Source organism: Balaenoptera physalus, assembly GCF_965194825.1.
Source record: "Balaenoptera physalus genome assembly, chromosome: 13".
NCBI lineage: Eukaryota > Metazoa > Chordata > Mammalia > Artiodactyla > Balaenopteridae > Balaenoptera > Balaenoptera physalus.
The window spans coordinates 74,696,935-74,711,316 of NC_138892.1; the positions used below are offsets into that span (position 1 = coordinate 74,696,935).

General features: G+C 32.5%; 1 protein-coding gene across 18 annotated transcripts in view; it reads left to right on the forward strand.

Moving 5' to 3' along the window:
• Window positions 1–14,382, forward strand: part of KIF21A (kinesin family member 21A) — a 172,279-nt gene that overhangs the window by 114,574 nt on the left and 43,323 nt on the right. For 10 of the 18 annotated variants that reach the window (XM_082419234.1, XM_082419230.1, XM_082419240.1 and 7 more), the window contains exons 12-17: window positions 3,372–3,410; window positions 7,536–7,626; window positions 9,825–9,942; window positions 10,320–10,508; window positions 10,948–11,147; window positions 12,248–12,355. In XM_082419234.1, coding sequence (XP_082275360.1) covers window positions 3,372–3,410; window positions 7,536–7,626; window positions 9,825–9,942; window positions 10,320–10,508; window positions 10,948–11,147; window positions 12,248–12,355 — 745 coding nt within the window. The remainder of the gene's footprint in view (window positions 1–3,371; window positions 3,411–7,535; window positions 7,627–9,824; window positions 9,943–10,319; window positions 10,509–10,947; window positions 11,148–12,247; window positions 12,356–14,382) is intronic. The other 8 variants (XM_082419243.1, XM_082419244.1, XM_082419236.1 and 5 more) reach the window with 1 other exon arrangement.

Genomic DNA, 14,382 nt, shown 5'->3' on the forward strand with positions numbered 1-14,382 from the left:
CTGAAGTTAGTGATTAGTCTTCTACAGGAACTCTATGGAGGCAGTAGCTTCTGTTTGGATGTATTGATTCTGGTTAAGCTGTATTACATGCCTCATATTTACTTATTTTATTTATCAAAGAGAACATTGCAAAATTTGGTTCTACCTCAGCCTTGCGTATATAGTAAGTAAGTTCAATTTAAAATTGTTTGGAACTTGGAACTAATTTTTCTCTAGAAAGTGTTACAAATACATAATGTCCAGGTTTCCCAACTCACTCACATGAAATGATATTTACTCATTCTATAGTGTGGTAAGAGCAATTCAAAAGGGAATAGGAAAAGGAAAATAGGTGAAAGAAACTTCGTTTCCCTTCCATGAATGTAGACCAAACTTTGGGGGAAAATATGAATTTCTGCCTTAGCCATTCTCTCTTATTCCTACCTACTGACCTTCTGTGTCCCCATGCTACCTTGATCCATTCCTCCCTTATGAGGTCAGTTCTCATGTAATTCTTCCCTAGCCCGAAGTACTCCCAGTTTCAAAATCATCTACTTTCTTCTCTCATCTCCTTAAATTCAAAGTTGGAAACAAAGCCATCTGACTAAAGAAAGGAACTCATTCCAGTGGAAATGACTTATAACTAATAACATTCCTCTAGGGATATTTGTAATTTTGAAAGAGGAAGCATTAATCCAACTATTGAAAATTTGGGCAGCAACCTCATGAAGAAAAAAAATTAAATAGTGTAGGGAAGATTTTTGTTACCCTTTTTTTTTTTTTTTTTAAAACATCTTTATTGGAGTATAATTGCTTTACAATGGTGTGTTAGTTTCTGCTTTATAACAAAGTGAATCAGGTATACATATACATATGTTCCCATATCTCTTCCCCCTTCCATCTCCCTCCCTCCCACCCTCCCTATCCCACCCATCTAGGTGGTCACAAAGCACCAAGCTGATATCCCTGTGCTATGCGGCTGCTTCCCACTAGCTATCTATTTTACATTTGGTAGTGTATATATGTCCATGCCACTCTCTCACCCTATCACATCTTACCCCTCCCCCTCCCCATATCCTCAAGTCCATTCTCTAGTAGGTCTGTGTCTTTATTCCCGTCTTGCCACTAGGTTCTTTGGCCTTTGGGTTCAGCTTTGCTCAGCTGTCCCAGTTCTCATAGCTACTTCTGTTTCTCCCATTGAATCCACAAATTCTTTAGAAGCTCCATGTCTTTTAATTTACTTTGTTTTGTGCTGTTAGCCTTTGGTTGTAGTGACTACAGGGCCTCTGACACTAAGTGTTGGTTGGTGTAGTGGCAACTGTATCATTTTTATGTCAGAAGCTTCATTTGTGTTCAGGGAGGATGCCATAAGTCCTGTTTTACATGAAATTTTCACCCTCTTGTCAAAGTCTTTATCTAAACTACAACCAATTGCTAAGATGTGTGGTTTAAAGGTTGGCTCTTCTTCCTTTCTGTATTTATTTTCTGTTGAGCTGTAAAACAATCCAAAAGTGTAGGTAGTAAGAAAATAAGGAAGAATAATCGAATAGACTACATTGCCTATTTTTTTTAGTTACACAAATGTTAGAATGGTTAGCAAGATTTGTCATCCCCCCCCATTTAACTATGGAAGAGGTATTATAAATGGAACTAAATGAAATAAAGACTGAACTCCTTTAAATTATGGAGAAATATCAGATTATTAGTTTATATCTCTGCCCCTCTACTGTCATTTGGAACTATTGATTGCAGTGTTTTTTTAAAGAGACAATTGGGAAGGCACCTAAAGTTTATCTACTTATTAGCTCACATTATCCATATGTTTTAATATAGCTCTCTAGTGTAAGGTAAACAAAATTTCTTCATGTTGAAAATAGAAAATTTGGGGTTTTTGCCAGGGAAACATATCCTTTGAGTCATTATAGCTCATTATCATCATTATAAGCCTAGATTAGATTTTTTTTTTTTTTTTTTTTTTACTTTTTTTGGTGTATATGGATAAAGAAAATTTACCATTCATACATTAATCCCCATATTTTTGGCTATCTAGCTTTAAATGACTTGCATTATAAAAAATTCACTCATTCATCAGACTGCATTGTATTTGTATTTAGTGGTGTCAGGTTGAAACTCTAGAAACACAGAGATTTCTTAGGCGATGGCTTTTCTTACCCTTTTCTAGCCATTATACTGGACATTTTGATCTCTGGTGAATATCACTCTGCAGAATTTTTTTCTCAGAAAGATTGCTAGTCTCTTCTTGCAATAGCAGTATATAAGTTGATTGTGAAAAACAATCACAGGCCAGCAAATAAAAATCATGTTATAAAATTAAAATGAGAACTGCCTTGATGAAATAATTCATAACTAAGACTCAATCTCTTCACTTTAAAATACTGATGATTCTGAAAAAATATTTTTTTTTTTTGGAATCCAGGCAGAAGTGTACTATATCAAGATTGCTATATGCTTAATCAGAGCCTAGCACATCTATCTTTTTGTCTACATGAGAGATACTGGTATTCAGTACATTCCATTGAGTAAAGATTCCCAATTCTGTGTATTGAATATTCTTTAAATGTTAAAGCTTTTAAATACATATTTATAGTTTTTCTCATACTTTGCTGGTTGAAAAATAATCTTACTAATGGAAAGTACTACATTTCCCATTTTATTGCCACCTTTGCCTTATATATATCCTTTTGGTAGTCTAGTAATTGGTACAGTGATATTAATTTTCAGTTAATAAAATTACAGTTTTCCACTGATATCATAACAATCATATTCATTTGACCATAATACCATTTCATGTATAATTTTGAAATATAATTTTTTTTAGATTTAGTGATGTTCACATGTAGTATATTGAAATAGAAAACAAGTTTAAAAATTAGTATCCTAGTATGTAGTATTAATGGTATTTTCATATTATGGTATAAAGGCATTACTTTTTGTAGCTCTTTTAATGATGCCATGAAAAGGTCTTTTGTAAAGGTTTACAAGGAAGAGAGGATATCATTGGAAGTAGGCTTTTTTTTTGGAAGCTGAGAAAATTGATCCATTTCAGGTTAAAAAAAGCAATGGCATCCAAATACTCTTACTGTTTATCAACTTTATAAATTGAGACTGTACATTTTACTGCTGAATAATTTCAACTGATAGTCTATATATACTCTTCTTAGATGTAATGCTGCTTGTTTTTCTTACTTTTTATTCATACAAAATGTATTGCCTTTTTACTGTGTATTGTCCTTTGATGATATCTTTTAAAATTTATTTTAAAGTCTTCAAGCTCATGTATCATTTTTACCTTCTTATCACTTTCGCTTTTTACTGTCTGGTTTGTCCTTCATTGGCTTGGCCTTCCAATACTGTGCCTCGTGATTTTGAAGGCTACAGAAACTTGAGGAAAGCAATCGAGAAGAAAGAAGGTTGGAATATTTCCCAGGTTTTTTATTAAAATGTCATTTAAATACTAGTTGCCATTCAAAAGGATATATGCTGTAGAATTATAGATTGTTTCAGACTAGATTAGCTTGGTGCTCCTAAAAATAATGATGATTTTATAAAATTAACAAAAACACTGAAAATATAAAAAAATACTTTTTGAGACTAAAAGCCAGTGGTTATATGAATTAAAATTCAGGAATTTCATGTGAATTTAGAATAGATTATCATAATTTTGATGGCTAAAAATGGCTCAAGAACCCCACCCTTTGACTTTCAGAATATACCTTTCGGAAACTTGTAAACAGACAGGGAATTATTAATTCAGTGGGAATTCGCATTTTGTTGCAGCACATGCTAAGTCATGGGTGGGCTCATTCTCATCTCTTCCTTATTTTGTGTAATCTTTCTAGGGAAAACAACATTAAAATGGCAACAAAGTAAAAGGAAACTGTGGCCTTACTACAGATTTATAAGGCATATTTAAGGTTGAATTAGAAAAACAAGTTTTGCTTTTAAAATGTATCTGAAGTCAACATCAAAAACAGGATCTTCTCTTTTTTTTCCATTTGAAATTTGAGCAAAATTTAGAAGCACTACTTGTGAACTCCCAATATAATAAAAATTTGCATTTTATTCATTCAGTATTATGATTATTTAACCAAGTATCAAGTAGTATTTTACTTCTTATTAGAACTTCTCTTTATAGATTTTTCTAACCGTCTCATGATTACACCATCAAAATGATTAAGAAAATAAACTGGTTTCAGAATAATATTAACTATTTTAGAAGCATCACATTATAATTTTATTTCTTACTAAAAATAAGCCTTTTGAAAACTTTTACTGTGCAACAATTAAACTAATCTCTTACTTTAAATAGCTGAAACCACAAATTATATTTTCTTTAAGTTATTTAATAATTTACATTCCACAATTATATCCTACATATTACATAGTATTCTAAGGTTTCTATAATTTATTCTAGGATTATATTTTAATTATATAGTTAAATTAAAATATAATTCTATAATTAAAATATAATTCTATCTGTAGGTCATCTTAGGACTCACCTAATTAGTTTATATTTAGGACATTATGTTTATCATTGGAGTTAAATTAGAGCATTAAAATGTGAAAAATTTTCTATCTTGAAAGGTTAAAATAAGATGCATAGTTAAAGTAGTGTAATGGAAACATTTTCCCACCTTAAAATAGTTAAGTCCTTTAAATATACTTAATGAATAGCATTTGCCTCCAATTTTTATATGATGCCTAATAGATAACAAAAGCAGAGTTGTTTGGTGTTCTAGGACAGGGCTTCTTAAACATGAATGTGCAGATAGATAACCTGGGGTGTTGATAAAATGAAGATTCTCACTCAGTAGGACTTACATGGAGCCTGAGAGTCTACATATCTGACAAGCTCCTGGGTGATGCTGATGCTTCTCTGTCTGTGAACTGAACTTTGAGGCAATATTCCAGAATACTGGCTTTGGAGTCATGACACCTGGTTTTAAGTCCCCTGGAGTTGATAAGCTTCACCAGGCCACAGTTTCTTTTTTGGTTGTCAACAAAAATGTTGACATTGGTTGTCAAATGTCAAAGGGTTTAAATTACTTGATCACTAGTGTTCCTTCCAGCTCCAAGATTCTGATTCTATGTAAAGTGCCAACTTACATATTTTTCATTGCTGCTTAGATAGTTATTTTAGATATAAAATTTCCCCACTTTATTGAAGAAAACTTGAATATTTGCTGTACAATAATCATAAAGTATCAAATTGTGTACTTTAAAAGCTTAAGCCTTACGTGATTTATAAAGGTAAATTAATAATATAAAGTTAACAACTGCTGATTTTTCTGCATCAGAATTGGCACAAACAGCTTATAATACATGAGTTAACTTCATATATAAGTGAAAATAACATTTGTGAAGCTGGATTCTGGTGACTTGGAGGGTGTAGGAGGGTGTGTTAGGTCAAGTATTTGAAACAAGGTGGTTGTATGGCTATAAACCTGAATAAAAGGGAATTTGTATTGGAGCTTGAAGTAATGAAGGAACTAACAATAACAAAAATTGTATGCTGCAGAGTTGCAGGTGAGGAAGGGAGACTACATAGGGGAGGGGATAAGAAATGCTGATGGGAGATATCTTTCCTAACACGTGCTCCTTTCTTAGTCTTAAGCCTTAGGCCTATCTCAAGTATAGCACTACTTGAGTACATGGTGCTGGCCTTTAAATCAGATGATTGGATGAAGGGGGAGTTTCTTTCTAGATTTTCATCTTGAAATGTGTGATGATGGAAAATGAACAGTCCTATTATAATACAACTGATGTTAGATAGGCATTCAGTATATTTAACATTTTCCTCTAACAAGTGATTTAACAAACTCACGGAACCTTGTTATAGTTTACTTGATTCCTCTCCAGTTAAGAGGATTTTATTGATATTCTTACTGGTAGTTTCTTCTCACTCTAGAGATATGCTGTCTTCCATGCATCTTTATGCATCCTTCAATTTGTACTATTCTACTCCAACATAATTAGTGTGTGAGACACATAGGCAGAGGTTCCAAACAGAGGTGCTCATGCACAATCATAGAGATTAATATATTTAACAAATACTTCATGCACATTTATTATGCACATCCCTTGGATACTGGGCATGTAATGCTGAGCCAAACAGACATGATCCCTTCCCTCATGAGGCTTACAGTCTAATGGGGAAGACAGAAATTACAGAAATAACTACCTAAATAAACATAAATTAAGAACTCTGAAAAGTGCTTCCAAAGGAAAAATATTTGTGTTCATCTTGTTCTGAGTTCAAAAATGTCTTTGAGAATTGGAACCTAGAGTTAAACATTAGAGTTTAATAATAATACCAGCGCATAAATGAGACTAATTTTTTAAACTAGAAGCTAAAAATAAGTCCATGTATTAGGGCAATTATTTAATGTAGCAGAATATCTGAAAGAAATGATAGCTGTTATAAAGTTATTCTGATAAAAATTTTAAGCTCTTTCTAGAAGAATTTTATTTGGAGAATATTGCTTTATTCAAGTATTCTTCTTATTCTTAATGATTTAAAAAGTTAACTATAGCACAAGAAGAAAATTTTCATATGTAGATTCATTTAAAGTTCACTTTCTTAATATTATTTAGCTTGATAAAATGTAGGAGTCTAATGAACGGAAGTGTAACTTCTGTGCATAATTGATGGTGGTTGCTAAACCCTGAAGAGTCAGAGTGATTTAACTATGTAAAAACTTTGCTCACTATAGAGTCTTCTTTTTCTCATGGCCACTAGGGCTGAAGTAATTAGTTTAGCTATAACATTATGTGACATTAGTATATATCAATAGTTAGGGCTGCTCTACTGATACCTGAAGAGGAAGCTTTTATTTGTATGGTGAATCTTGTGGCAGATCCTGGAATTTCCTATTCAATCAGGGGTCAGGCAGAACTTCAGACAGTTCTGATGAGCAGAGACCCATTTCTGTGAGAACATTATGAGAAATAGCCCTGTGCTACAGGTACGACCTAGGAGAAAAGAACCTGTACTATTCTATTACCAGGGGAGACTGAACACTGGGATGGATGCAGCCGGTATAGACAAACTTACTGTGAGCAGATGTATTCTGATCTTTAAATTTATTCTTAAATGTATTAGGACATTAATAAAAAATGCAGTTTCTATATCTTTGTATTAAGATGAGAAAAATTTATATATTTAGATGAGAAAACAAAAATATTTTTTATTTCCATTGAATTTAATTTGCCTACATTCTAGTTGATTGAATGTTACGGTGACTAGTTCTTAGCTGTCTCATCAGGTGTCATGCTCCAGGGTATAATCTATTCCTCAGTGTTTCTAGAAAATAAGATTTTCTCCATTGATATAAATCACTGTACTATGAGTTGAATGGCAGTTTCAATTTTCCTCTGAAGCATCAGACATGATAACTTTACTAAGTTAAATGATGAACTCTTCTAGTTTGTTTTAAAAAATAATGATGGTTTTTAAAAATCTGGGAGAAAAAAAAGTGAACAATTTTCCTCTCTACTTTAACATCATACACTTTTGCTTCTTTTTTTTTTTTTAGTGTGGCTGGTAAAGAGGATAATGCAGACACTGACCAAGAGAAGAAAGAAGAAAAGGGTATTTCAGAAAGAGAAAGCAATGAATTAGAAGTTGTAAGTATGAGAGAATAAACTTGTAATTTTTAGTCCCTGGATTAGGTTGTTCTTGGTTGCTGATAACTGTACTAACTTATACGTAGAAAAGAGATTCGGTTATCATACATCCATTTTAAATTGTGTCCTTGAGGACTTCTTTTCTTCAGAAATGTGAGCTATTAAATATTAGCAACTCACAATCTTGTGCACTGTGAAAGCATTGTGTATGGGGTGATAGAATACTAAGAGAGATGAAGTACTCTTTGATTTAAGACAGAATTATTGTAAAATAACCTTAAAATTGTGGATTGATATTTTTAACTTATGAAAAGTGAAATTTTTGTGCTCTTGTACTTTATACTCACAGTCTCTCTCTCTTTTTTTTTGCATTTATTCATTGAGACTATATTGTGCATATTAAATATAAAGCACCATAATAGAAGCTGGGGCAAAATTAAGTCATATGGCTAGGCACACTTCATAATATTGAGGGAGGAAGAAAAATTCTAACTCTGATTTTGTTTTTTTGTTTGTTTTTTATTGTTTATTTTTTAAATGAGTATAGTTGCTTTACAATGTTGTGTTAGTTTCTGCTGTACAGCAAAGTGAATCAGTTATATGTATACATATACATCCACTCTTTTTTAGATTTCCTTCCCATTTAGGTCAGCACAGATCATTGAGTAGAGTTCCCTGTGCTATACAGTAGGTTCTCACTAGTTATCTATTTTATACATAAGTGTATATATGTCAATCCCAATCTCCCAGTTCGTCCCACCTCCCCCCTTTCCTCCTTGGTAACCGTAAGTTTGTTCTCTACATCTGTGACTATTTCTCCTTTGCAAATAAGTTCATCTGCACCATATTTCTAGATTCCACATATAAGCGCTATTATATGATATTTGTTTTTCTCTTTCTGACTTACTTCACTCTATATGACAATCTCTAGGTCCATCCACATCTCTGAAAATGGCAGAATTTCATTCCTTTTTATGGCTGAGTAATATTCCATTGTATATATGTGCCACATCTTCTTTATCCACTGTTGATGGACATTTAGGTTGCTTCCATGTCCTGGCTATTGTAAATAGCACTGCAGTGAAAATCGGGGTGCATGCATCCTTTCAAATTAAGGTCTTCTTCGGAAAGATGCCTAGGAGTGGGATTGCTGGGTCATGTGGTAGCTTTAGTTTTAGTTTTTTAAGGAACCTCCATAGTGTTCTCCATAGTGGCTGTATCAATTTACATTCCCACCAACAGTGTAGGAGGGTTCCCTTTTCTCCACACCCTCTCCATCATTTATTGTTTGTAGATTTTTTGATGATGGCCACTCTGACCAGTGTGAGGTGACTTGCTTTTCTCTAATAATTAATGATGTTGAGCATCTTTTCATGTGTTTGTTTGCCATCTGTATGTCTTCTTTGGTGAAATGTCTGTTTAGGTCTTCCACCCATTTTTTGATTGGATTGTTTGTTTTTTTTGATATTTAGCTGCATGAGCTCTTTGTATATTTTGGAGATTAATCCCTTGTCAGTTGCTTCATTTGCAAATATTTTCTTCCATTCTGAAGGTTGTCTTTTTGTTTTGTTTATGGTTTCCTTTGCCGTGCAAAAGCTTTTAAGTTTGTTTATATTTGTTTTTATTTTCATTACCCTAGGTGGTAGATCAAAAACGAGCTTGCTGTGATTTATGTCAAAGAGTGTTCTGCCTATATTTTTGGCTAAGAGTTTTATAGTACCTGGCCTTACATTTAGGTCTTTAATCTATTTTGAGTTTATTTTTGTGTATGGTGTTAGGGAGTGTTCTAATTTCATTCTTTTACATGTAGCTGTCCAGTTTTCCCAGCACCATTTATTGAAGAGATTGTCTTTTCTCCATCGTAAATTCTTGCCTCCTTTGTCATAGATTAGGTGGCCATAGGTGTGTGGGTTTATTTCTGGACTTTCTATCCTGTTCCACTGATCTATATTTTTGTTTTTGTGCCAGTACCATACTGTTTTGATGACTGTAGCTTTGCGGTGTAGTTTGAAGTTCAGGAGCCTGATTCCTCCAGCTCCGTTCTTCTTTCTCAAGATTGCTTTTGCTATTCGGGGTCTTTTGTATTTCCACACAAAGTGTAAAAATTTTTGTTCTAATTCTGTCACACAGTCTCTCTTAATGAGGTACTCAGTTTGCTTTGCCAATATTGTGCTATTAATACACAAATGACATTTTAGGAAGAAAGTCAAGAAGTGAGTGATCATGAAGATGAGGAAGAGGAAGAGGAGGAGGAAGAAGATGACGTTGAAGGGGGTGAAAGCTCTGATGAATCAGATTCCGAATCAGATGAAAAAGGTACTTGTCCTTTGGTACAAGGACAAAAATTTATTTTGGGCACTTGTTTAAAACATGGCAGAAAACTCTTAGCATTCTCCATTTCATCCTTGATGAAAGCACCTTTTATAATTGCTGGCCTATATATGCCCTCCAAGGCTCATGTTCTTCTCTTATTGGATTTAGTCATTGTGTAACTTCCATTCTTATTTGCTGCAAATGGTATCTCTTGTCCTTGACCAAAGTGAACACTCTGTATCTTTTTGACCTTTTTTAATTTTTGGTATATTCAGGATATTTTCCTTACAGCTGCCAAGTGAATACTTGGATACAGACGATGGTTGTCATGCTCTTATTATAGCCTATCCCAGAATTTTTATTTTCCTCTTTTATAATAGCCAATTATCAGGCAGACTTAGCAAACATTACTTGTGAAATTGCAATCAAGCAAAAGCTGATTGATGAACTAGAAAACAGCCAGAAAAGACTGCAGACACTGAAAAAGCAGTATGAAGAGAAGCTAATGATGCTGCAACATAAAATTCGGGACACTCAGCTTGAAAGAGACCAGGTGCTTCAAAACTTAGGTAAGAATTATATTTAATTCAAATTAAAGTGCAAACTAAATTGTCAAAATAGATTTTTATCCTGTCTTCCTTTACAAGAAAAAAATTATATTAGAAGTCACATTAAATGTTAATTTGTCCCATTATGTTAAATATTACTGTTTATTTTGTTTTTTCATGCTGGTACCTGTCTAGGCTATTTAATTTTTTTTCCAAAGTTGTGGCTAATTGTTTTAATGCCTTGCTTTATGCTGGGAACTTTTTTTAAATTAAAAAGATAAAAACTTCAATAATTGTTAAATAAGAGTAGATATTAAAAGGCAGAGTGATTGAAAGGCATCCTGGCCTCCTGAGGTTTGTATTTAGGAGGTAGTTCTTGTCTAAGGTCATGAGTTGTAAATCTGTGAAATAAAAATCTGTATCTCACACAAACAAATACAAATATTGTTTGGTCATTTAGGCTCAGTGGAATCTTACTCAGAAGAAAAAGCAAAAAAAGTTAGGTCTGAATATGAAAAGAAACTGCAAGCCATGAATAAAGAACTGCAGAGACTTCAGACAGCTCAAAAAGAGCATGCAAGGTTGCTTAAAAATCAGTCCCAATATGAAAAGCAATTGAAGAAATTACAGCAGGATGTGATGGAAATGAAAAAAACAAAGGTATTGATTATATTTTCCATTAACGGTAGATGTTGGTGATGCTTGTGTCTTTTGGGACCAAAAAAAATTATTGTGGTTCTTCCTGTATTCAATAAAAGGTAACCCAGTCTTAGAAATGATGCACTTCCTTTTGGCAGTTAAGTCATCTATAGTCAAAGTCTTTCTTTGGAGTAGCTGAAAATCCTGTGGTCAGCAAGCCTTCTCTGACTTTAAAAACAAAACAAAACAAAACTCTTATACAAACTTAACAAAAATATAAAATATTTCAAACATGCAAGAAAGCACAGATAATAACATAATGAACAATATATCCACTGTCTAGTTTAAGGTATTAAACATTGCTGATATGCACAAAGCTTCCAATATATCTCTTCCTGATCATATTCTCTTTTCCCTGAGAGGTAACCACTATCTTGAATTTGGTGGTTGTCATTCCCATGAATAGAAAAGTACAAGTTTTCTTCCCTTGACCAGAGAGAGTATGTGAATTCTAATCTGTTATTGTTTTTGTGGTGGAATGGATTATTCTTAACTTTTGGCATGAAAATCAATGTTGTTTCCTTAAAATAGGAAATGTGGAAATGATTTAAGAAGTAGATTATTATGTTGTGTAGTTGCTGATGACAGCAAAAATGGCTAAAATAACTAGGTGCTTACTATGTGCCAGGCACTGTTATAAGCACAGTGCAGGTATTAACTCATTGAATTCTCAGAGGAATCCAATCCCATAGAACTATTACCTCCATTTTATAGATGAGAAAACCAAAGTCTAGAGTTGTTAAGTAACTTGTTCAAGGTCACACAGCTACTGATAATAAGTTAGATACCAAAAAATCATTCAAGTTATAGAACAGTTGGACGTTGAATATAAAAAGCATAGAACACTAAGCAATTTGATAGAAGTATGTTAGAAATGTATTAGAAATATAAATATATTAATCTTACAAAAATAAGAATTGACCATTTAATGTGTAGCAAAATTCCACATTTTTTTCTTGTTAAATATTCAGAATCCTAAGAACATTTTTCCATACAGGTGATTTATTTAATGAATATTGTGATAGGGTAATCGCAATAGATGTATTTACCTAATATTTTAGGTTCGCTTAATGAAACAAATGAAAGAAGAACAAGAAAAAGCCAGATTGACAGAGTCTAGAAGAAACAGAGAGATTGCTCAATTGAAAAAGGATCAACGTAAAAGAGATGTGAGTGGACTTTAACTCTCAGTTATGTAAGAACATTGTACATCAACAAGATTGTTCAATAAATGAAAGAAATTTTTTGATAACTTTATTAAATACAGTTAAGGACAATAAATAAGCATTTTATAATTTGGCATTTATTATAGTATGTAGATTATAGTAATTCCATATAAAAGTTTATGAAAAAACACTATAATATTATTATAAATTTTATTGGAGGCGTATTTCCTAGATGATCAGATGGAAGAAAATGACAAATAATGACTGGTTATTTCTAGGGAGACCAAGGAAGTAGTTGCAGTATTATATAAGATAGTAATTTTAAGATGGTTCCAAAGACAGCTTCCACTAGAGATTTTTATAAATGTTCCTGGAATAATAACCAGGCTTCACTAGAAGAGGCTTTACTAAGGGCTATAAAAATTTTCATATTCTTTGACCCAAGAATTCTGCTTCCATGAACTCAGACTAAGTAAATAATTTAAACTAAGACAAATTACAGTGTGTTAAAATCTTCACTTTAAGGTTATTTGCAGTAATGAAAACTGTAAAATCAACTAAGATGTGTGTCAGTAGGGGTAACAGTTAAATAAATTATGGTTCATCCCATTTAAAAGGTGGTTATTCATTCATTAAAAATTAGGATTTGGAAACTGCATAGTAAAATGAAAAATGACTATGATTTCACATTAAGTGTAAAGTAACATTTTATATATGCATGCTTGTTTACAATGAGGGAAAAATTTGAAGGATACATATCAATATGCTAAATGTGGTTGTATTAGGGTTATAGGTTATAGTTGATTGGATTTTTTTCTTTCCAAAGTTTTGGCAATATAGTTATTTCTTATGACATTTTTTTCTTAAAAAAAAGAAGTCATCACCTTCCTTTCCACAATATCAGTTAGGTTTCAGCCCTTGTTCTTTTTTTCTCACCAACTTTTTCTAAATTCGCCCTGAAGAAAACATAAACATACAGGATATTTTAGAAAATAGAAATCTACTTTGGGGGGTAAAGAGGAAATTAAGGGGATAGAGAAGAGTGAGCAATGAGATAGAAAAGTAGATATTTTAGCCAGATGACTCCCATATTTATCACTGTATTTATTTATTTATTTTCCCAGGATATTAATGTATTTTAATAATCAGTCTATTTTATCACTTTCAATTCCTGGGCATTTTAGATCTTGTTTATACCAATACATTCCTACTGGAATCGAGTAGAAGTACATTTTAACATATTGTCTAGTCTTTTTTTTCTGCTTTTTTAAAAAAACAAAATTTATATGCCATAAAGTTCACTGTTTTAAACGATACAATTCAAGATTTTAGTATATTCACAAATTTGTGCAACAGTCACCACTCTAATTCCAGAACATTTTCATCACTCCAAAAAGAAACCCCATACCCATTAGCAATCACTCTCCATTCCTCCCTGCCTCCTAATCTACTTTCTGTCTATGGATTTGCTTATTCTAGACATTTTATAAAAATGGATCATACAATATGTAGCCTTTTGTGTCTGGCTTCTTTCATTTTAGCATGTTTTCAAGGTTCATCCATGTTATAGCATGTATCAGTAGTTCATTCCTTTTTATGGCTGTATGTATAGAGCACATTTTGCTAATCCATTCCTCGATTGGCTGGCATTTAGGTTGTTTTGACTTTTGGGCTATTTATTTTGTTTTTAATGAAAACTTTTGGATAACAGGAATAATTTCCTTACAATGTATGCTACCTATTTCTTTATTACTAATTCATATGATTTATAGAGAGATTAATATTGAACAATTAACTCCTGGGATTGAACTTTTGAATCTTATCCACAACATATGATGTCTCTATTCTATTATAAAGATCAGAGGCTGGCTAATCACATACAAAGCTACCATTTCAGATGTTCTCCTCCCTTTAATTTGTTGCTTTGTGTGCATATTCAACTCCTGTCTATATTGTTTCTTGTAATATTCAACTTTGAACACTTAGAGAACCAAATATGTTTGTATATCATACAAAAAAAAATGAATGAG